Source organism: Syzygium oleosum, unplaced genomic scaffold, assembly GCF_021117445.2.
Source record: "Syzygium oleosum isolate NSW1041296 unplaced genomic scaffold, Sole_v2.1 Sole_v2.14, whole genome shotgun sequence".
In the NCBI taxonomy this organism is placed as follows: domain Eukaryota; kingdom Viridiplantae; phylum Streptophyta; class Magnoliopsida; order Myrtales; family Myrtaceae; genus Syzygium; species Syzygium oleosum.
The window spans coordinates 9,023,146-9,043,485 of NW_026607498.1; the positions used below are offsets into that span (position 1 = coordinate 9,023,146).

The 20,340-nt window shown below is 41.5% G+C and overlaps 2 protein-coding genes and 1 non-coding gene across 5 annotated transcripts; 1 reads left to right on the forward strand and 2 right to left on the reverse strand.

The window, feature by feature from the left end:
* The first annotated feature begins 9,219 nt into the window (after nt 1-9,219).
* Nucleotides 9,220-10,205, forward strand: LOC115692303 (protein LURP-one-related 17). The gene is made up of 2 exons (XM_030619109.2): nt 9,220-9,597; nt 9,702-10,205. The coding sequence occupies exons 1-2, from the start codon at nt 9,268-9,270 to the stop codon at nt 10,098-10,100; spliced, it is 729 nt and encodes a 242-aa protein (XP_030474969.2). The 5' UTR covers nt 9,220-9,267; the 3' UTR covers nt 10,101-10,205.
* A 102-nt stretch (nt 10,206-10,307) lies between these two features.
* TRNAA-AGC (transfer RNA alanine (anticodon AGC)) lies at nt 10,308-10,380 on the reverse strand. The gene has a single exon. It is a non-coding gene; the product is annotated as a tRNA-Ala (tRNA).
* Nucleotides 10,381-11,040: 660 nt separating this feature from the next.
* Nucleotides 11,041-18,347, reverse strand: LOC115692282 (uncharacterized). Of its 3 annotated transcripts, none has more exons than XM_030619083.2 (7): nt 17,852-18,347; nt 16,829-17,152; nt 15,915-16,067; nt 13,652-13,989; nt 12,816-13,335; nt 12,688-12,723; nt 11,041-11,797 (listed from the first exon to the last, which is right to left on the reverse strand). In XM_030619083.2, the coding sequence occupies exons 1-7, from the start codon at nt 18,072-18,074 to the stop codon at nt 11,313-11,315; spliced, it is 2,079 nt and encodes a 692-aa protein (XP_030474943.2). In that variant the 5' UTR covers nt 18,075-18,347; the 3' UTR covers nt 11,041-11,312. The 3 variants fall into 3 exon arrangements, with proteins under 3 accessions (XP_030474943.2, XP_056173751.1, XP_056173752.1); XM_056317776.1 differs by having other exon boundaries at nt 12,688-12,747; XM_056317777.1 differs by lacking the exon at nt 12,688-12,723.
* Nucleotides 18,348-20,340: the final 1,993 nt, after the last annotated feature.

A 20,340-nucleotide genomic window follows, 5' to 3' on the forward strand; every position in this document is an offset into this window, starting at 1 on the left:
TATGATTCATACGATGGTAAATAGTTCAAATTGAAGTGGGCCAATCAAAGTCTCCTCTTTCCGAGAAAGAGTGATGTTTTGGGCAAGATACGATAGATTTATCAATAGAAATAATTTACCTCAGGTATAGGGAAAAGTAAAGTCATAAACCTATTGTATTGATATCAATTCAGTTTTAAACCTATTAATTTGACCAATTTAGTCTTAAACCTTTTCATATTGGTACTAATTCAGTCCATCCGACTAATTTAGGCTAGAAATTGCTAATGTGGGCGTTGACCATTCTACATGGCACGGTCAGCATTGATGTGAACAAATTTTAAATTTTCGTTTCATATTTTTTTCCGAAATTTTTTATTATTTTATTAATTTTTTTCTTTTTTTCTTTTTTTTACACTTTGGACTGGCAAGGTTGCTAGTTGACTATCGGCGGCCACAAGCGAGGGCCGGCAGCCACAGGCAAGGGCTGGCAACTCTCACTTGGAACTGGGCAACGGCCCGACACCCTCGCCTGTGGCTAGAGGTGGCAATATGGGTCAGAAACCCATTTATTAACTCATTTTTAGTGGGCCCAAGTTGAATATGGGCCATTTGAAATTTTGAAAATAGGTCAAAATAAGTTTGCAACATTAAAGCCCAAATTTATATGGGTCAAATATAGGTTGAATATGGGTTTGTCAATGACAAACCCATATTTGACCCATTTAAGTTATTAACTTGCAACCTTGTAGTAGAGGTGGCCACGGTTCGGAACCGACCGGTTCCGGTTCGTGGCCAAGCGTGGCGGGAACCGTAACCGCCCTGGCGGTTCCGGTTCAGTCAACGCGTCTGATTCGGGGCAGTTCCGGTTCGGAACCGGTTCGGACCGATTCCTATTTTTTTTTTTTTTTCTTTTCCTTTTCCTTTTTTTTTTTTTCTTCCTCCGCGGCCGGCCATAGCAGGCAGTGGGAGTAGCCGGCCTCTAGGCGGCGGCCCTCGCCGGCGTCGGGCGAGGCCCGGCCCTCGCGGCGTCGGGCGAGGCCGGCCCTCGCCGGCGTCGGGCGAGGCCGACCCTCGCCTGGGCAGGCGAGGCCGGCCGGCCTCGCCGGCCGGCGAGTCGGGCCTCGCCCGGTTACGGGCGAGGCCAAGCCTTGCCGGCGTCGGGCGAGGTCGGCCTCGCCCGGCCCGAGGCGGCGGCCTCGCCGCCGCGCCCGGCAGTCGAGCCTCGCCGGTTGCGGCGAGGCCGAGCCTTGCCGGCGTCGGGCGAGGCCGGCCTCGCCCAACCCGGGCGGGCGGCCTCGCCCGCCGCGAGGTCGAGCCTCGCCCGGTTGCGAGCGAGGCGAGCCTCGCCTCGCCGCGTCGGGCGGCGGCCTCACCCGGCCCGGGCGAGGGCCGCCCTCGCCCGCGCCGGCGACCTCCACGCCGGCCCGCCATCGCCGGCGGCCGCGGAGGAAGAAAAAAATTAAAATATAAATTATAATTTTAAAAAACAGAAACAAGGAAAAAGACAAAAGAGAAAAAGGAAAAACAGAAAAGGAAAAGGAAAAGAAATAGAAGAAATACAGAAAAGGAAAAACAGAAATGAAAATAAAAAAAATTAAAAAAATACTATTCTTGTGATAGAACATTATTCAATATAAATTGTGATTAAAATGTAAATTGTATTCAAATTTGGGGACAAAAAGACAAGAGAGAAAGAGAGGGCTTCAACTTAATAAATTATCATTAAGCACATTACAATTCGTTACAACGATCTTAAAAAAAAGGAGTACAATATATATACCCTAAAATTATCCCAAAACCTAAGCATTGTGCGCGGGGACAGAGGTCACATATCGTCGGATTATATTTCGGTTTCCTAAGCTCACGTGGCGTGCGGTATGAGAAACAAGAGTTCCCGAAATATTTGCCAACTCCAATAGTTCTTTTACCCTCAATCGTCACTACCCGTTCCAGACCGATAGTGGTAGCGGTAGTATCTCCGTCGTTAAAGAATTCGGATTCATTATTTCGATCTATCTCTTGTTGCCGGTATTGAGCCTTCGTCCAATCAGCAACACAAGCTTGCATCTCCACCGATTCTGGATATAATCTTGAACGATGTTCGTTCAAAATATTACCTCCGATTTGAATGCTTGTTCGACCAAGCGTAGAACAAGGGGTTGAAAAAATCTGTTTTGCAATAAGAGAAAGGATTGGGTATTGGCTTGCGTGCCTCTTCCACCAATCCAAAATAAAAAAATCTGTACCACCTTGCTTCGATAAACTCAAATAAAATGGTTAGATAACTCTCTAATTCAGAAATATTTCCTATTACTCCCTTTTGTTTTTGTCTATGTAATAAAAGTTGGTACCCTCTACTAATTTTATCACTGTCATTTTGTATCTCCGTAGATTGAGAAGATCTAATATCACCTAAATTATATTTAGTATAAAATTCATTATATAATTCTATTACTACGTTTTTAACCTCACGTACTATGGTTGTAACATTTGTCACATCATAATGTAAACATTGATAATACGCACGCAAAAATCATTTAAGCCATCCAATTTGCAACGCGGATCAAAAACACAAGCAACTAAATAAATCATGGGAATTTCACTATAATAATGAAGCCATTTCATTTTCATTGCAACTACGATGAGGTTGTAATTCAACATCATTTTCATATTCATCAAAAGTTCCGACAATATTAGTACACTCTACTAAAAATAAATGTGTAGTAGGATAATAAACACAGGACAAAGTATAAGTTGCATCATTAAAAACCTTTAAAAGATCTAAAATTTTTGGCAATTATGCCACTCTTGTGGGTATAAATTAATCTCAGGTATATTATTAGAAATGAATGCACATAATAAATCTTTATATGCTAAAGATTCACTAAGCAAGTGGAAAGTAGAATTCCAACGAGTTGGAACATCTCTTGAAATCTTTTTGGCTTTTTGCCATTATCTCTACAAAATCTACCCCATTCTTTCATTTTTTTGGGATGTTTCCATAAAAATTGAATCGCCGTTTTTATTGGTTGAAGAAAAATATCAAGAGTTTTCAAACCATCTTGTACACATAAATTTAAAACATGACAAACACATCTAATGTGAAAAAATTTTCCACCAAAAGCGGGTTTACAAATATTTTCTAACTCGGCAATTGAAGCGGTATTTACTGCGGCATTATCAAAACCAATTGAAAAAATTTTGTTAAGCAAATAATATTCTTCTAAAACTTGCCTAATTAGTCTATAAATATTATTTGCCGTATGATGATCATCGAAAACTCTAAATGCAATAACTCTTTTTTGAATAGTCCACTCGTCATCTATCCAATGACATGTTATGCCCATGTAAGAATGATTTTGCCAATGATCACTCCAAATATCACTACCTATATGCACGCATCCATTAAATTGCATAAAAAAGTTTTGTAAATCATTTTTTCCATTTTTGTAAAGATCTTTAATTACTCGTTTAGTTGTATTTCTAGAAACACGTTTTGCTTGTGGAGCACATGATTTTTGTACAAATTCATTAAAACCAAATCTTTCTCCAAAATTAAATGCTAAATGCTCAACGGAAATAAATTTGCCTAATTCTTCCTTATAAGTTTTTTCATTAAAACGAAATAAAGGGGAAGTGTTAGGATTGACGTACCCAGAAATTTGTTGTTGCCCGATATCGATTCCCGTTTCGGTTGGATGTTTGCTCATAAGATGTCGTTTAAATGTTCCATATCCTTGTCCACCTGTATATTTATATATTTTTCCACAATATTTACAAATTATATCATACCTTTTTTGACCGATATCAAACCTTTCCATTTTCGTGAAGTGATTCCAAATGTCGGATGTAAATTCCCGTTCCGCTTCCTTTGTTGTAGATATTTCAGCGGGAGGATGAAAACTTTCTTGCGTCGGGACGCTCCACATCGTGAAAAATGTTGATTTCATCATCTTGAAAATCTGCATATTCACGAGGATCAAAAGAATGATGGGATTCCGTCGCGATATTCTTACCTTTGCCAGTTGGCACTTGACTTCCACTTGCCATTTTTCGAATGGATTGAGAGAATTGAGCGGATTAATTGGGAGAATTAAGAAAGAATTGCGTGGATTGATAAAATTGAGAGAATTTCAGAGAATTTGAGAGAATTTCGAGTATTGAGAAAATTTGAGACTTGAGAGAAGAGAATTGGAGAGAATTTGAGAGAATTGTGTGTGTATTGTGAGAATTTGAGAGAATTTATAGGAAAAAAATAGAAGAAAATTTAGAATTAAAAAAATAAAACATAACCGTTGCAAAATTGCAACGGTTATGTTTTTTTTTTTAATTATAAAAATGCCCGTTGAGGCGTAGCCGTTGCCCCAACGGGCCGCACGCGCGCCGGCCGCAAGGTGCTTGCGGCGCGCAAGGCTGCACGTCCGTAGGCCCTGCTGCAAATAAGTCTATTTTTTTTTTTTTTTGTTGGGCCGTTGGCCCGTTCTCTGCGGGCTGCGGGTGCGGGCTGCTTGCGGCGTGGCTGCCTTGCAGGCTATCCCTGCCCTGCACTTTTTTTTTTTTTTTCGCAGAACCGGCCCGGAACCGGCGGTTCCGGCCGGTTTAATTTTCGGAACCCGGAACCGGGACCGTATGCCACGGGCCGGTTCGACCGCGGCCCGGTCAACGGGCCGGGCCGGGTTTGACCGGGGCGGTTCGTCCGGTTCGGGCCAAAACCGCCCGTGGCCACCTCTACCTTGTAGGCTAAATAGCTTAAGAGTCATTTTAAAAAAATTATTTTTTATTTTTTTTGAAAAGTCGAATTTTGTTAATTTTTATTTTCTTTTCATTTTTTTTCTTTTTCATTTTTTTCCTTTTTTTTATTTTTTTGTTTCCTTCTTCTCCGGCCGGTCGCTGGCCACGGCAACCGGCGAGCTTCAAACTCACCCGAGCTCGCCAGATTCGGGTGAGCTCGAGGCTCGTCCGGATCGGCGACCTCACTGCGGCCGGTGCCGTAAGAAAGAAAAAAAAAGGAAAAGAAAAAGAATTAAATTTTCATTTTTTAAAAATAAAAAGAAAATGAAGATATAAAAAATATATTTTTTAAAATTATAAAAATTGTTCACTTATTTTATATTGCATTGAAGCATTTTAGCAATATAAATATTATAAGAAACAAGTTTTTTTCTAAATTGAATTTTAAAGTCTTTTAGAATACGAGTCGGGTCAGGTATGAGTCATTAGATTTACACTACATGAATATGAGTCAAAACGGATTAAATGGGTCAATATGGGTCGGACCATTTTTAACCCGACCCGACTCACCCATTTGACACCCCTACCTGTGGCTGACGAGGGCACGAAGGCCCTTGCCTAGACCTCACTTGTGGCCGGCGAACAGTTGGCGAAAGAAAAGAAAAGAGTAATAAAGAATTCATAAAAATAAAAAATGAAAATTTAGAAAATTATCTACGTCGGCGCCGGTTATGCCACTTAGGACATCCAGTGTCCACATCAACAATTTCTGGCCTATATTGGCCGATGGACTGAATTGGTACCAATGTAAAAATGTTTAAAACTATATTGGTTCAATTGAAAAGTTTGGAATTAAATTGGTACCAATGCAATAATTTTATGACTTTTTTTATACTACCCCCCAACCGATATGCATAGGAACCTTACCAAATTCTTAAATCTCTTATATAATGTATCACCTCACATGTCATATTATCATCGCATTATCCACTTCAATTAAGTATCGAGTGGAACCGGTCCGGTCCGGTTCCAAGTGGAACCGGGAACCGGACCGGGAGAACCGGTTCCCAATTTTGGGAACCGTGGACCGGACCATTTGGTCCTAGGACCGGGAACCGGACCGGACCGGACAGTCGGTCCGGTCCGGTCCAATAGAACCGGTCACTTAGGATTTAGTTTTTTTTTTGGTCAAATACTTAGGGTTTAGTTCACATTTTACTAATTTTTATCAATGAATTTATATCAATGAAGTTCACTTAGAGTTTAGTTCATATTTTACTAATTTTTATCAAAGAATTTATGTCAATAAAGTTCACTTAGGATTTAGTTTACATTTTATTAATTTTTTTTGAAGAAAAATTATGTCGGTCGTCCGGTCCGGTTCCCCTTGGAACCGGGAACCGGACAGCTCGGACACCGGTTCCACTTTTAGGAACCGGGAACCGGACCGGCACCCCTTAGAACCACCCAAATAGTGTTAGTCCAGTCCGGTCCGGGCGGTTCCCGGTTTGGGCGGTTCCGTTTGCACACCCCTAATTAATAAGATACAATTGGAGAACACTTGGTTTGGTTCTCGACACCATATTATCTTTGAACACAATCGCCAGAAGCCATTCTATCAATATTAGAGGCTCCATCGATAATACATTCTCTTCGCCGTACCCGTCTCCAAACTTAGTTGTAATTGTCTGCAAAAACTTAACGAGGTTCTTTAACGAATAAAATATCTTTCAGCATGTTAAATTATATGTTGTGAAAGGCTAAGGTACATTTTGCAAAAGCAAATTTACACTCCTCTCCATATTAAAAAGATCAGACAGAGATGCTTTTCAATCTGCAAATGTGCACGTGGGTGAAGGCCTCGTTCCAAAGCTTTGCATCATCATCATCTCATCAATAGTTAAGTAAAAGAATCTACATAAAGGGTACAATACCACCAGAAAAATTGGCGCATCCCAGCAGATTTAATGTGCTCAGAGAGAAAGCCGTGTCCATGATTCATATAATACTTAATGAGAGATCGCGTATCATTAATGACAGGAGACACAAGTCAAGTTGTCCAGAAAGTTCAATATTCAAATTAAGGAAAGGATTGTAGACCACTTTGTCTGGTTCTAGCTGTCTTCCTTGACTAAATAACATGGGCGATAGGTTTTTAAGCTGGCAGGTCCGACCCTAGAACCTGAACGGGTCGATTACTAGATCGACCAGTTCGATTTCAGGGTTGATCTCGAAATCGATGATTTCTTCTTTTTTTAAAATTTTTTTTTGGTTTTTTCTATTACCTACAAGTGGAAGTTCTCAACATTGAAAGAAAAAAATAATTTACTAATTGAGATTTGTTTTAGAATAAAAATAATTAAGAAATCTTGGCCAGTCCATTGATTTGGCTCCTTATGTGGAACTGAAAACTTGACCAATTTCCTTCCCTGGGATCCAATCAGAACCGGTTTGGTTCGGTTTGGTTCGTTTAATTTTCGGATTGGACCAGAATCGATGCACACCCCTACTAAACAAAGGAACTTCCATTAGATTAAGCAGAAACCCTAGAAAAGAGTGTTTCCATTTATTCCTACATTTTCCATATCGATGATGGAACAGGTAAGATCAAGAATCGATTAAAGAGAAACAACAGGAGCCAATGTGAGGCGGTGTCATGGTGAAGGCGCCTTCATCATGCACACTCATCAGTGTACCTAGCCCTTCCAAAAGGGTCAAGATTCGAGTTCGATCAGGATTGGAAACCCAGAAAGTTCAAAATAACATATTGAATATTACAGATTGCTGTTGTGGAGAGAGAGAGAGAGAGAGAGAGGAAGGTCGGTATGAAATTGATCATGGTCGGCTGCTCACAACAAAATTGGCATGGCAAAATTGGCATGGCTAATGTCATTGTCCAGATAAGATCGAATCTGTTTGGCATTTGTCATCATATATTATTACAAAAATCTTGTTCATGAATATCGTTTGGAGACACTTGTCGATTGGAAAAGGAAGTTTCAATTTTCGAAATACCGATTACGAACCTTTTATAAGGTCAGTAAATATATTAGATTTCATTACATCTCCTTGATTAATCACTTAATAAGTACTTCTGGACACTTTTTAACACGGTCCTTATTGTCAATGGAGCTCACCCAAACTCTAGAAACAACAATAAGAGTCTATTTGGTGTTGTGGTACTTGATGCAGATTATTTTTGTGTGATACGTCTGATTGCTTGTCCGATAGAGAAGAGCCAAGCATTCTATGCCACGGATTGTAACTCGCGAGTAAAAAAAACCCTAATTTTCGGGATAATTCATATAAATGGAGAAGAGAAAAATTTATCTTCTACCGACGTTTATACTTTAACAAGGATAAGGACGTCTAAATTCTTTTAGAACATTGTAACTCACGAGCCAAAATAACCTTAATTTTCGGGTTAATTCGCATAAACGGAGATGGGAAAACTTTTTCCTCTACTGGTATTCATGCTGAGGTCGTCCGAATTCTAGAACATGGTCATTCGAAATATTAAAATTCAAGCCCTATAACTTTTCTCCACGTAGGAATTCATCGGAGGCCTCGATTTTCTCATTGGTAAACCCTTTTTCCAACTTTTTAGGCTATGAACTTTGGACTAACGAATGCATTGCAGCCTCGTGTCTCTCTCTCTCTCTCTCTCTCTCTCTCTCTCTGTGATATGCATGCTCGTAGCAATCGCTTTCAAAACAGGGAGGCAAAGGGCAAGAATCAAAACACGTTGTTTCGATTCACGCAACAAAGTCGCCTTCAGAAAGATCCAAGAGAAAATATCTCCAGTCCTACTTTTGACCTCATTAGGGCAAACTTCAGCACATAGGAAGAAGAATAAAGAAAGCACCCATGGCGGTAACAACCACCAGCACTTCTCTTGGATTTCACCCTTCCCCACATTTTCTTGATTTTCTTGCTCCCCCTTCTGTCTCTTTCTTGCTGATCTCTCTGCACCTCCACCAACATACAGACGCACCTTAACCTAACTCTCATCGAACAAAGGAGAACAAAGTGAAAAAAAAGAACAGGGCTAGTGATATGGAATCTTTGACGTGACGGAGACGACCGTGCACAGTGTCGCGTCGACGGGGGCTGATTCCATGTGAATTATAAGATATGTTGAACAGAATTATTGCGATGAATCATTTATTAATAGCTCTCGACCCCATTCAAACCTACCGGTTAGGTTTCGACTTCGAGGGCGGGCTTCGAGCATTGGTACACGTGGAGAATCCCTTAAACACAGTGATTTCTTGAGGTGCAATTCCAAATCCGTGGGTGGCAAATTAGGAAACTTTGGTCGTCATGCAATGTCTCGGATCGTTTCGACACTGACGGCTACAGTTGACTGGTCGTTTCATCTGATCTCACAAAGTTTGAAATTTGCCACTGCATCATCTGTGAAATGACGTGTGACTCGAACCTCAAACATTCCGTCCGCTTCTTATAAACCTCGATATAAGTAAACCTCGAACCGGGACTCTCCTCTTACCACTTTGAGCTTTCAGCCGCAGAGACGCACCCGACAAGAAGAAGATGTTCCTGTTCCTGAGATATTTGTCAAGAACCGTCCACGAAGAGCAGCAGTTTGAGAATGAATACAAACGCCTCGCGTCCTTGTGCAAGACGATCCCGAACGAGGATCGACACCAGATCGGAGAACCCCGCCATGATAGTAACGCGGAAGAGGCCTGCGTTTCCTTCACGGTGTGGAGGAAGTCGCTCCTGATCAACTGCAATGGCTTCACGGTGATTGACTCGCGCGGGGACATAGTCTACCGAGTTGACAGCTACGGCGGGCGTCCGCGGGAGGTCGTCCTCATGGATGGTGCCGGCAAATCCGTCCTCACCCTGCGCCGACTCAAGGTAGGGTAGCATTTTTGGACATCGTTTTCTGCGTATGCTGATGATGTTCACTAAGATAGCAAGTGCATAGACTCATTCATCATCTATTGGGACATGAAATGCAGAAACTACTTGCAAGGCCGGATGACTGGCTGGTCTATGAAGGCGAGGACCGCGACAACGGACCTTCTTACAAATCTAGCAAATTATCAAGAAAGAAACCTATCTGCTGCGTAAGGAGGCGGGTTGGCATCTTACGTGCTGCTTCCAATGCAATCGCATATGTGTGCCGTGCCATGCCGGGTAAGGCACGGGAGTACGTGATCGAGGGGTCGTATGCGAACCGGTCGTGTAAAGTGCTCGAGGAGTCATCGCGAGATGTGGTGGCAGAAATCAAGAGGAAGGAGGCTAGTCCTGGCGGGGGTTCGTTTGGGACGGAGGTGTTCTCGCTGGTTGTGCGGCCGGGGTTTGACTGCGGTTTCGCCATGGCTCTTGTTCTGCTGTTGGATCAAATGTTTTCCTAGGCATGAGAATGAGGAAGAACAAGAGAGAATTTGCGGATGGCTTTTTGTTGAATCAAATGTTTTCCTAGGAATGAGAATGAGAGAGAACAAGAGAGAATTTGCCGATGGCTCTTTGTTCTGGCAACTGTGGATCAAAATCAAAGTCGAATGTCCTCAAAAAAGGAGAGGAGGAGGAGCAGTGAAAAAGAGAGGAGAGAAAAAGGACAATGGAGATGCGGGGTATCGATCCCCGTACCTCTCGCATGCTAAGCGAGCGCTCTACCATCTGAGCTACATCCCCAAGCTGTATACAGTATTCCCAAAATAATCTATTTGAATTTATTTAATTGGAGTGATGATGACTTCGAACTTCGTATAAAACTCTGTATCTGGTGTTGATGCAAGAGAGAGGCTGAAAAGCTCCCAAAAGAAAAAATGCGAGAATCGAATGGCGGAAAATGCACCTTTTCTTCTGATTTGACGCATTTGTGACTTTTCTCCGAGGATTAGCTGGTCCACACATCACAGGATTCCACCAAATTTAGCCAATGCAGAGTGGACGTGCACCGGCTTTTGACAAAATCATAATTACTGAAAAGAAAAATCTCGACCTGCACACGTCACTAATGACGATACGAGATTTGTTAATCGGACAACGGTTGTACTTTGATACTACAATAAATCCGCCTTTGTGAAATGAGCGAGGAAGTTCTACCAAGTTGATTTATTTTGTCAGATTTACTTACTTTGTTGGATTAGCGTTTTTGTCCTAATTAAGCTGTAACTATTTGTAATCTGAAAATCGCACCATGATTCTCTGTATTCTCATCACAAGGCATTCCTCAAAATCACGTCCTCTACACTTTATAAGTAACAGATAAGAGCGACCAGCAACGAGCCATTGCGATAGCGCCGTCGAAACCGAAACCGAAATTGAAGCAGCAATCTATCAAACAGAGGATTCTGGGGTAGAAGAGTAAGAATTCAACTGCCACTCGAAATGCTTTACATAGGGCGGCAAACAATTCCTCTCAGTATGCTAAACTTGTTTTGCGAAACCTAATAATTGTTACAGGTTACAACAGTACCCGCTTCCGCATCCTAGAGGGGGCATCTTCTATTTCCGACTGTTTCACAGTTTCGACAATACATTATGTACAAAATCTGTCCGTTTTCCCCATCTTAAAACAGTAAATACAGTGCAAATTGGACCTTATAGGAGTAGAGGGTGCGTCAGTGTAGACCGTCCCCCCTGCCTCTGCTCCAATGCAACGGCATGGACGTTTTGGGCTTCTGATGGCTGTCATAAGCCTTATCAAAAACCCGTGCCGCTGGTGGCAACATGCTCGATTGCTTTGAGATGCTAGTCATGGAATGTCTAGTTTCAGCAACAAAGTCCCTGACTGATCTGCTTGGTGATGATCTGCTCGATCTGGGGGTAGACCAACTCATTGTTGATTTAGTAAAGCAGATGTCCATGTTGGAGAGCTTAGGCTTCTTCGATGACAGTATTTGGTCCAAATTATTGGTGACATCTTTGGTCTCTGACTTTGGCGTCACAAGAGCTTCCTCACAATTTTTGCTCGACTTCAACTTCCGAGGTTTTGGTGCCTTCTGCAGAGGCTTTATTGACCACTTCAGTGAAGACCTCCCAGATTCTTTGCTTGCAATACCACACAAGGTTTGCGCAGCGGCTAACAGACTTGGGCACAGGCTCTCTGTCATGTAACGGAAACAGTTTTTGGGAATAAATCCAGGCAGATAACATCTAATAAAGGTGAATAACATAAGTGCATGTCTAGGTACGAAAAAGCACACAACCCTCATCACATGCCACAACACTAGGGAAAACAAAACAACCTCAAGGAGCAGCACAGACGAATTAGACTCTCTGGCGTTAAAATTTTTAGAAGTTCTTTCAACCTCAAATGCACTGAGATCTCTTCAATTTCAAACTTTGAAAATGTGCATAAGACTCCATGTTAACAAAATGGCAAAGGGTTTTCCTTTTTCTCTCTCTTTTTTGCTTAGCTTGCAAAGGAGTTTTTTGATTTATAAAATAATTTTCCAACTGGTAATGGTGGTCCATTACTCTGGTTAACTGAGGTCCCGTTACTAATGAGAGAGAGTGGTCATTGACATCAACACAACACCATCGTTATATTGATTACAGGGTCTAGTTATGCATTATACAAATTTTTGGCAACAGTTTCTAGATGTGCTTAGTTCCTCCCATCACACTAAGAGATGTCATAAATTGGTTGGTTCACTATCTTCCTCTTTTCTTTTATTAACAAAAAGACAACATAGCCTGTCTAAATGGTATGTGACCATCTAACATCAAAATATTACATTGAGGGTTATAAGGCTTTAGTGCCTACTTAAAACATAGAACTTCTATGTTTGCTTTAGTGCCTACTTAGTACATAGAAATTCTATGTTTAACATATTATCCTGCAATATACGACAGAATTCATGTATATCAGTTACAATATTCTTATTCTAGACCTGTCATCCCCAGATTCATAAAATCACGAGTTAGCAGACAAACAAACCAAGAATATAGATGCTGGATTTCCTAACAATGCAATTGGTAACTGAATCATACCATGAATCTCATTCTCCGTCTCAACTCTAGATTGTGCTGCTCCATTTGACCAAACAAAGGCTGTTAGAAGGAGCAAAAAAATAAACTTATAGAATCCATAGAATCTGAACAATGCCAGAATGTCTTACCCAGAGTTGGGTTGGAGGGAAAAGAGCAAGTTGCAGAAGAAGATGATGCCCAGTCATATGGTGGAATCCCAGAACATTCTTGAGAAGCAATTTTACTCGCCAAAATACCTGCTTTTCTTTTTACAGAGGGAACCAGGCCCTCGTTATAGGTGATAGACTCCAAGTCTGTATAACAATCAGCTGAATTTGCAGCCAAAATCACAGGACTTGCTACCCTTACCCATCTACCCTGGCAAGTATTCCTACTAATGGACAATTTAGCGGCATCAGAATTATTCCGAGAATGTCCATTAAAAGCATGTGACCATGGAAAAAGCGGCAAGCAACCTCGGCGAACTATTTGCTTGCCTGAACGTAGATCAGACATGCTCTTTGAAGATAAAGCAGGTTTTACAGCATCCAGGAGCAAGGAGTCCAAATCCTTAGGCGGAGGAAGTGACAATCTCTCCCATAGGTCATTTGGCGTATATAGTGGCAAATCAAGAGGATCCACAGAGGTCTCCGGCTTCCCACAGGGGCCCTGGTTGTTATGAAAAGAATTAGAGCAAAAAAATAGGTAACTGGTCCGCTCTGACTGTATCAACCCAAATCCTACAATGTCCAAGAGTACAACAGATCCATCACGCATTACGCTAATTATGTTTGTTCGAGCAGAAATATGCCATCAACTCCATAACAAAGACTTATGTGATCGATATCAAAAGCATGAAGAATCATTGGTCAAGTCCACATGCGTAGAGACCAAAGATTGGCCCAACATGGGCACTCTCCCTGGGAAAATTCAAAATGAAAGTTCAAAAAATCTTCATTTCTCATAAATACTCCTCCAAACTTACCTCATTGGATGAAGAGGGGTCGACCGAGTACATGTCCCTGTAATCACCCTCAGCACCACTTTCTGCAAGGGATGCGGAGCTTAACACAGAGGATATTTTCTTGTCTTCGCAAATCTCTATCTCAGCAAGATTTTGGGATTGGCCTCGCCTCAGGGGCTGAAGCACGGAGCACGCCTTTCTAACTGATTGAGTTAATTTATCATCCGCATTAGCTGATTTCTTCCCTTTCTCTTTGCCTAAACTAGGGCATTTGAATGTACCCTCAAGGATGTCAATTAATGACAGGTCATCCACAAGCTTTGTAATATCACGATTATCTGACTTCAGACCATAGAACCCTGTCATTAATAGGATGTCCACGTTAAATCATTTTTTTTATAACTCTTAAAACATCACATTTCAGAAGCTGCAAGCAACAAAGCCAACATAAAACAAAGGACAGGTGGACAGTAAATCAAGCTACTATTTTGTGCAACAATAATGCTAACACTTATTATATGCCACTTGAAAAGCAAAACACCAGCATGGTACATTGGAGGAATAGCTCGTCCATAGCTTATGTCAGTCCTTATTTCCTTTTGATAAGTTAAGTCACTCGACTGCTCAGTTATTTCTGGTTTTCAATTTTGTACAGAAGAGAATTATATTAAACAACAATGAGAACACCTCAATCCTATTGCGGTACACCACGAGAGAACTACTTTAGCATGCTCTTGCCCAAACATCAAGAAGCGCAATATTAAAAGAACTAACCTCAATCCAGAAAAGCCAGCCAAATGAAAATTTTAGATAATCCAGGTTTTCTCCAATAGAATTAGAATAAATGGTGAAGGAGATGCAGTTTTAGAGTCCACAAAGACTGAAACCACATTAGAACTACAGCACAATGCTCTTGCACAAAACACCTCAGTCAAGAGAAGCCAGCCAACTGAAAAACTTAGCAAATCCATGCATTCTCCCATAGTATTAGCAAAAATGATTAAGGAGATGCAGATTGAAAGTCCTTAAGGATTTAGGCCCTTAAAGATCTTTGAAGCATCTGTTAGACTTTCTTTAAAGGGAGAAGGAAGAAGAAGCATTCACCATGGCACTGGTGATAGAATTTGGGAATATCAAGATGAAAATTAGTAATATTAGCAGAGAAAGCTATTCATAAAAGATAAAATAAATAGACTCAGCGATAGTAGATGATGATCTTTGCTTTCCAGTGGAAACAGCTGAGAAAGAACTCCTATAAACAGCAAAGATACTTATTGATTCAGTCAATATATCCTATGCATCTGTAACTTCAGAGTAGTCACACCAGAAAGGTAAAAATTATGTTGCGTGCATGGGTACTGGCTGGTCCAAAGGAATGGACAAGGGGATTGTAGTAGGATATTCATTTCCAATAAAGTACAACAGCATCTTTTATCTACCTCTCTTTCTGGCGATTGAAAAAAACCCTTAATGCACAAAATCTGATTACGGGGAACACATCACATCTTCTTAACAAGCTCATATCCAGAGCAACACCTTTTACAATGACAGTACCAACATACGAAAAAGTTCCGCAACTAGAGTTGGCATGCTTTATTTTGAACTATTAAGATTCAAAAAAACTATCCAGCGCCTATGTCTGAAACTACCGTGCCCATGAACATGCAATTGCTCATTACTCTGTTCTCTACTTCCACTCTCTTCTTGAAGAGCAAGCCAAGAGTCAGTTCACGCTTAAGCAGGCTTGCAGACAATGATAAACTTATCGACAATACTATAAGAGGATGAGAATCAACTAAAATGCTTTGGCTGTTGGCAATACAGTAATCTCACTCCCGTGCCAGTATTCCAGTTTTTGCTAGGAACATATCTTAACTTAAAATGATTATGCCTTTCTCTACCATTGGTCTGCAATATCAGAAACATAACAAGCACCAGAAATTGCATGAGCCATTAAGCATATCATGGAGCTGAGTCAAAGTAAATGCCCAAAGTTGCAGCATGTTCACACACTCAGATGCAGGGTAATTTTATGGTCCTGAAATTGAAACCTTTTGCTGTCAGCATTTTGCATTATATAGTCATGGAACATTGCCACTGACAAGATACTTTAATTGTATAGCATTCACGTCACTTCTCTGCTGAAGATGACATCCTTAGAGAATGTTCTCTCGAAACAAAAATGCGCAGTTTTCCTCGACATTAACAAAAGAAAAGAAACTGAAAATCAATCTAAAGTTTTCTGAATGGGTAAAATTATGAATAAAATGTAGAATAGCTGTACCTAGAAAATTGCTTCCTCCTGGAGAGACAGTAAAACTTGAAGAACAAGGCCTCGTCATGAAAGCGTCATATCTATTTTTCACAGGGGCTTTGCTGTTTCTTCTATCACCCCGTTTACTGCCTACAGTCCTCTGTTTCGCCGAATGATTTTTCTCTGAGGAGTGGTGCAATAGCGCATAAAAGTTGAAACATAATCAGCACTAGCTCATTTTAAAAAAATATAGATGCATACTAACTATCAGAGCAATGACACCACAAACCTTCAATTATTTCAAACTAAATTATTACTCAAACAACCTTTCAGGTATAACAAATTCCATGATAATATTATATGCTGGGAAGAAGTATCGGGCATAATTCTATCTTAATAGAAAACACTCGAATAAAAGGGCAGAACCTAAAACAAAAAGAAATTCTCTGATCCCTATCATGGAAAATATGCTTTCCTTTGACTTGAACTCAAGGTACGGGATATGCATCTCCTGCTAAATTTATGAACTAGCATATAGCTAGAAGACTGAAAAAATAAGGTAAAAATTCATATTCAGACTATCCACAGAGTATGCTTCATTGAAAGAAGAAATCCTTTTATCAACAATCAATATATGCCTCGTGAGCACTTACAGCCAAAACTTTCAAATTGCATCAAACATGCACCCATATTATCGATAAAGTTAACCTTCTGACATCAACATACTATCAGAAGCTGAAGTCTTAGCCATTGCATAGAGCATTAGCAACTGAAAAGGCTGGATTAAAGCATGACCAACAAAACTTTCAATTCAGACAGCAATAGTACTACTATCTTGGGAGATTCAAGTTCCCAAAAGTTAAAAGTTAACTTATTGGAGCATATATACTCGTTAATGACAACTCATACTTCTACTTTTGACTTTTGAAAATATCAACAATTACCTAAAGAGCCACTTCTTGTCAAAGATTTATCTGTCAATCCCTTCACTTCATCAGCTAAAGTAATTGCTGAAGCATCTTCCACTTGAGTACTCCGTGCTCTCTTGGAGCTTGTATTATTGTTCCTTGGAACTTTCCCTGCTTTCCATGGCAATCGAACATCTTCAGAACCAGGGCTATGAACAAAATTCACATCAGACCTGGGACGATCTTGAGCTACATCTTTACTATGGAAATCTGGCAGTAGATGATTATGCCTATAATTTTCAGCTTCTGTAGTTTTATGCTGGGAAGGCATGTCCAAAGCATTTACAGGAGTTGCCACATCTGGAAAGATAATGATAGAACAAGATAACCGTTCAATGAGAACCGATAAGGGGAAGCAACTCAATTTCATAGAAAAAATTCAAGGGAATAGTTGTTCTTTATTTCTCGCTCAGATCATTCAAATAATGATGAAGGCCAGAATTCTAATTACCAACCACAAAGACGAGAATAAGAGACCACAAAAAGCAGAAATCTCCATTTTTCATTAAGGAATAATACCCAGTCTAATTACCAGCAAGGAAAGGCAAAGATGCGCCCTGGGGATGGATATGACTGTGACCAAAGGCAGTCCAGCAGAAAGTCAAATCACTTAACATAAGGACCTTTTCCACCAGCACCTTTTCTTTTTACAGTTAGAATAGCCACCAGTGAGCAAACTTCTCATACTAGCATCAGTTAGTAAAGCGCCTTAAGTAATCTGAGGAACATGAACTCCAAATAGAGCAGCCCTTTTGCCTTCACATAGACTGAAAACTCATCCAATCTCCCCAAAAGAAAGCACAAATGAGGAAATCAAACTACATGAACCCCAAATTTTTGCACATAACTGACAAAACCAAATCCAAAAAGAAAGCAACCCATCCCTCTAGCTTCGAAAATCTCTAGACCACTCCAACCCCTCTCTCCAGCAATACAATCTCAGAACTAATTATACAAAACAATTCGCAGGATCAGAAATGAGCCCGAAAAGACACTCACCTTTCCTGTCACCAGCCGCGCCGCACGGCCTGATCGGAAGGATCCCAGCCGCGCGGTCCAAATCGGCGCCTCCCCCGCGAGGCTCGACCTTCTTCGCCGCGACGACCACGCCGCCTCCGGCACCGACGCCAGCTCTACCGACAAACCCATCCGACCCCATAATAAGCTTAGACACCGCAGCCGCCGCAACGTCAACTGGATAAGGCAGCTCCACCGCGTCCATCACCGCCCCCCGACCACGAATCGCGGAAACCCTAGCACCATAGATCCCGGGGGCGATCCAACCAGCAGGGGAAGGGCTCGGCTCGGCTCGGCTAGGCTAGGCTACGAGACCGACGGCGACGGGAGCGCCGGCGAGCGAGGAATCCGACGGGAGAGCGGAGACGGCGGGGCGGCGACGGAGGACGGGCGGCGGGAGCGCATCGCTTGCGGCCGAGGAGAAGAGGCGATGCGGGGGTAGAGAGAAGGGGGGATGGTTTCTAGGGCACGAAATTGGGGGAAAATGGGAGGTATTTATAGTTTTCGGGAAAAGGGAGGGCGAGCTGGGGTTGCGGATTTCGAGCCGCTGTGGGAGGGGGGGCGTGCCGGTGCGGAGGGGATGCAGGGTAACCCGGTGCGCGCGCGCCCGCCGTGCGCTTTTTGGAAGGATCCGGCGTGGCGTTATCCACAAAGGGGAGCGGTCCGGCCCACTTAGGCACGCGCGCAAGCAAATGAGCTGAATTTGTCCTTGTTTTTTTTCCTTTTCTTTTTGAGGTTTTATTTTTTATTAATCTATTATTAATCTACATAGAGAGGTCATTGGATGATGAATACTAATGAGATGTTTCGACCAAAAAAAAAAAGGGGTGAGCAACACGGACTGATCGAACTAGAACCGATGATTTTCAGTCCTGTCCTTGGTTCCAAGGGGGAACCGGATTGATAAATTTTTTTGTTTTTTTTATTTTTCGCGCAAATTTTTCCCCTCCCTTCTCACGTGTCCCTCTCATAGCTATTTCGTTGTCTATCTTTGTTCTCTGTGTTCGGTAAGCTAATCATAAAATTAACCACTATGAATAATCTATAAACTCTCAAAGGGAGTACAGCACCAACCAATTAGTATCATAATGGGTTCGTGACGTGGTCAAATTCACGAACTTATCGCTGGAAATGAGTAGTTTGGATTCTCAATATCTTGGCACGAATATGTGAGAAGAGTTGCATTTTGATTTTATTTTCATCTCCCGTTGGACCGCCCGGGAAACTGGGAACCGGTTTGGTCCCTGGTTCCAGAAACTAGGAAGCAGTCCTTCTAGTCCGGTCTTCAACAAAAACACAAATTAACAGTTTGGCTCGATCATTGAAGTGCAGCAGTCGAACTCGGTTTGGTTTTATGAGAGTTTAATGTAAGAAACGGAAACTTGCTTCTCTTTTTGATGGAGTGAAGAACGGACTTCACGGACTTATGCACTATGTAGGTGGTAAATTTCAACGACAAATTCAAGTTGAATTATGGGCAGTGGATGCGTCCAAGTCCCGCTTTTGAGTCAGTCTGAGATTTAATATTAGGTATGGTGGGTGCGTTACACATAAGCAAGAGTCGGTTTAAGCCTCCCTAAGATTTTCTTGGAAATGTTGCTGGTGCTAGTAAGAGCGGTTTTTCTTTTGCGGTCCGTCCTGCCGTGCTTAATTAGCGCACTGATTTTCGTGCTTGTCCGTCTTTCACAGGAGCACGAGTTCGATACCAACCGAGGGGGGGAGGCAGTTTCGTATTATTTCAAAAACTGCTAAAGTCACTGTATGGCTGCCAATTATAATCATTTTGCTCAATTTTAGTCAGAAATTACTGACACGATGCCAGCTGTCCTACGTGGCATGGCTGACGTTCACGTAAATGACTTTTTTGCAATTTTTAAAAAAAATTCTGATTTTTTTTTCTTTTCTTTTCTTTCTTTTTCCTATTCTTTCCTATTCATCTTCCCTACATGGAGGTCGTCGAGGCCCGGGTGAGAGTCGACTAGGGTCGTCGGTCCTAGGCGAGGTTCATGACCCTCACTGAGCCAAACCTCGCCGGTGGCCGAGAAATGGGCCACTATACCCTCGCTAGCCACAGTGTTGACTTCAAGAATCCAAACAAAATGGAATGGCTCTCTAGTCTCCACCAATTTTCGTCTCAGTTACTTTACCGAAGCTCTCCGCCATTGGCTTTACAGCTCAACTCCTTCTCTCGTGCCGCCGTCGACCTTAGTATCACGACTTGAATTTTCATTAAATTTGAACCTCGAATGAATAAATATTTTAACTTCACTTTGATCTTCCGATGAATAATTAATTTATTCTCAATTGTACAAATAATTTAACCTCAACTAGTGTACACCAAAATCTTATGTATAGAAATACATCACTTTGATCCAATCCTTAAAGGAGATTTTCGAAAACACTAATCTAAATGTATTTGAGATTCGAACTTAACCAATCTGTAAAGTATTTTGGGGTGAGCCTAAACTCAG

What these genes read in the sequence shown, in the direction of transcription:
- LOC115692303 (XM_030619109.2), top strand. Translation starts at nt 9,268, where the DNA reads ATGTTCCTGTTCCTGAGATATTTGTCAAGAACCGTCCACGAAGAGCAG. An exon ending in TCACCCTGCGCCGACTCAAG is followed by an intron (nt 9,598 to 9,701) that starts GTAGGGTAGCAT and finishes CATGAAATGCAG; the next exon opens with AAACTACTTGCAAGGCCGGA.
- LOC115692282 (XM_056317776.1), bottom strand. Translation starts at nt 18,074, where the DNA reads ATGGACGCGGTGGAGCTGCCTTATCCAGTTGACGTTGCGGCGGCTGCG. An exon ending in CGCGGCTGGTGACAGGAAAG is followed by an intron (nt 17,153 to 17,851) that starts GTGAGTGTCTTT and finishes TTATCTTTCCAG; the next exon opens with ATGTGGCAACTCCTGTAAAT. An exon ending in GACAAGAAGTGGCTCTTTAG is followed by an intron (nt 16,068 to 16,828) that starts GTAATTGTTGAT and finishes ACCACTCCTCAG; the next exon opens with AGAAAAATCATTCGGCGAAA.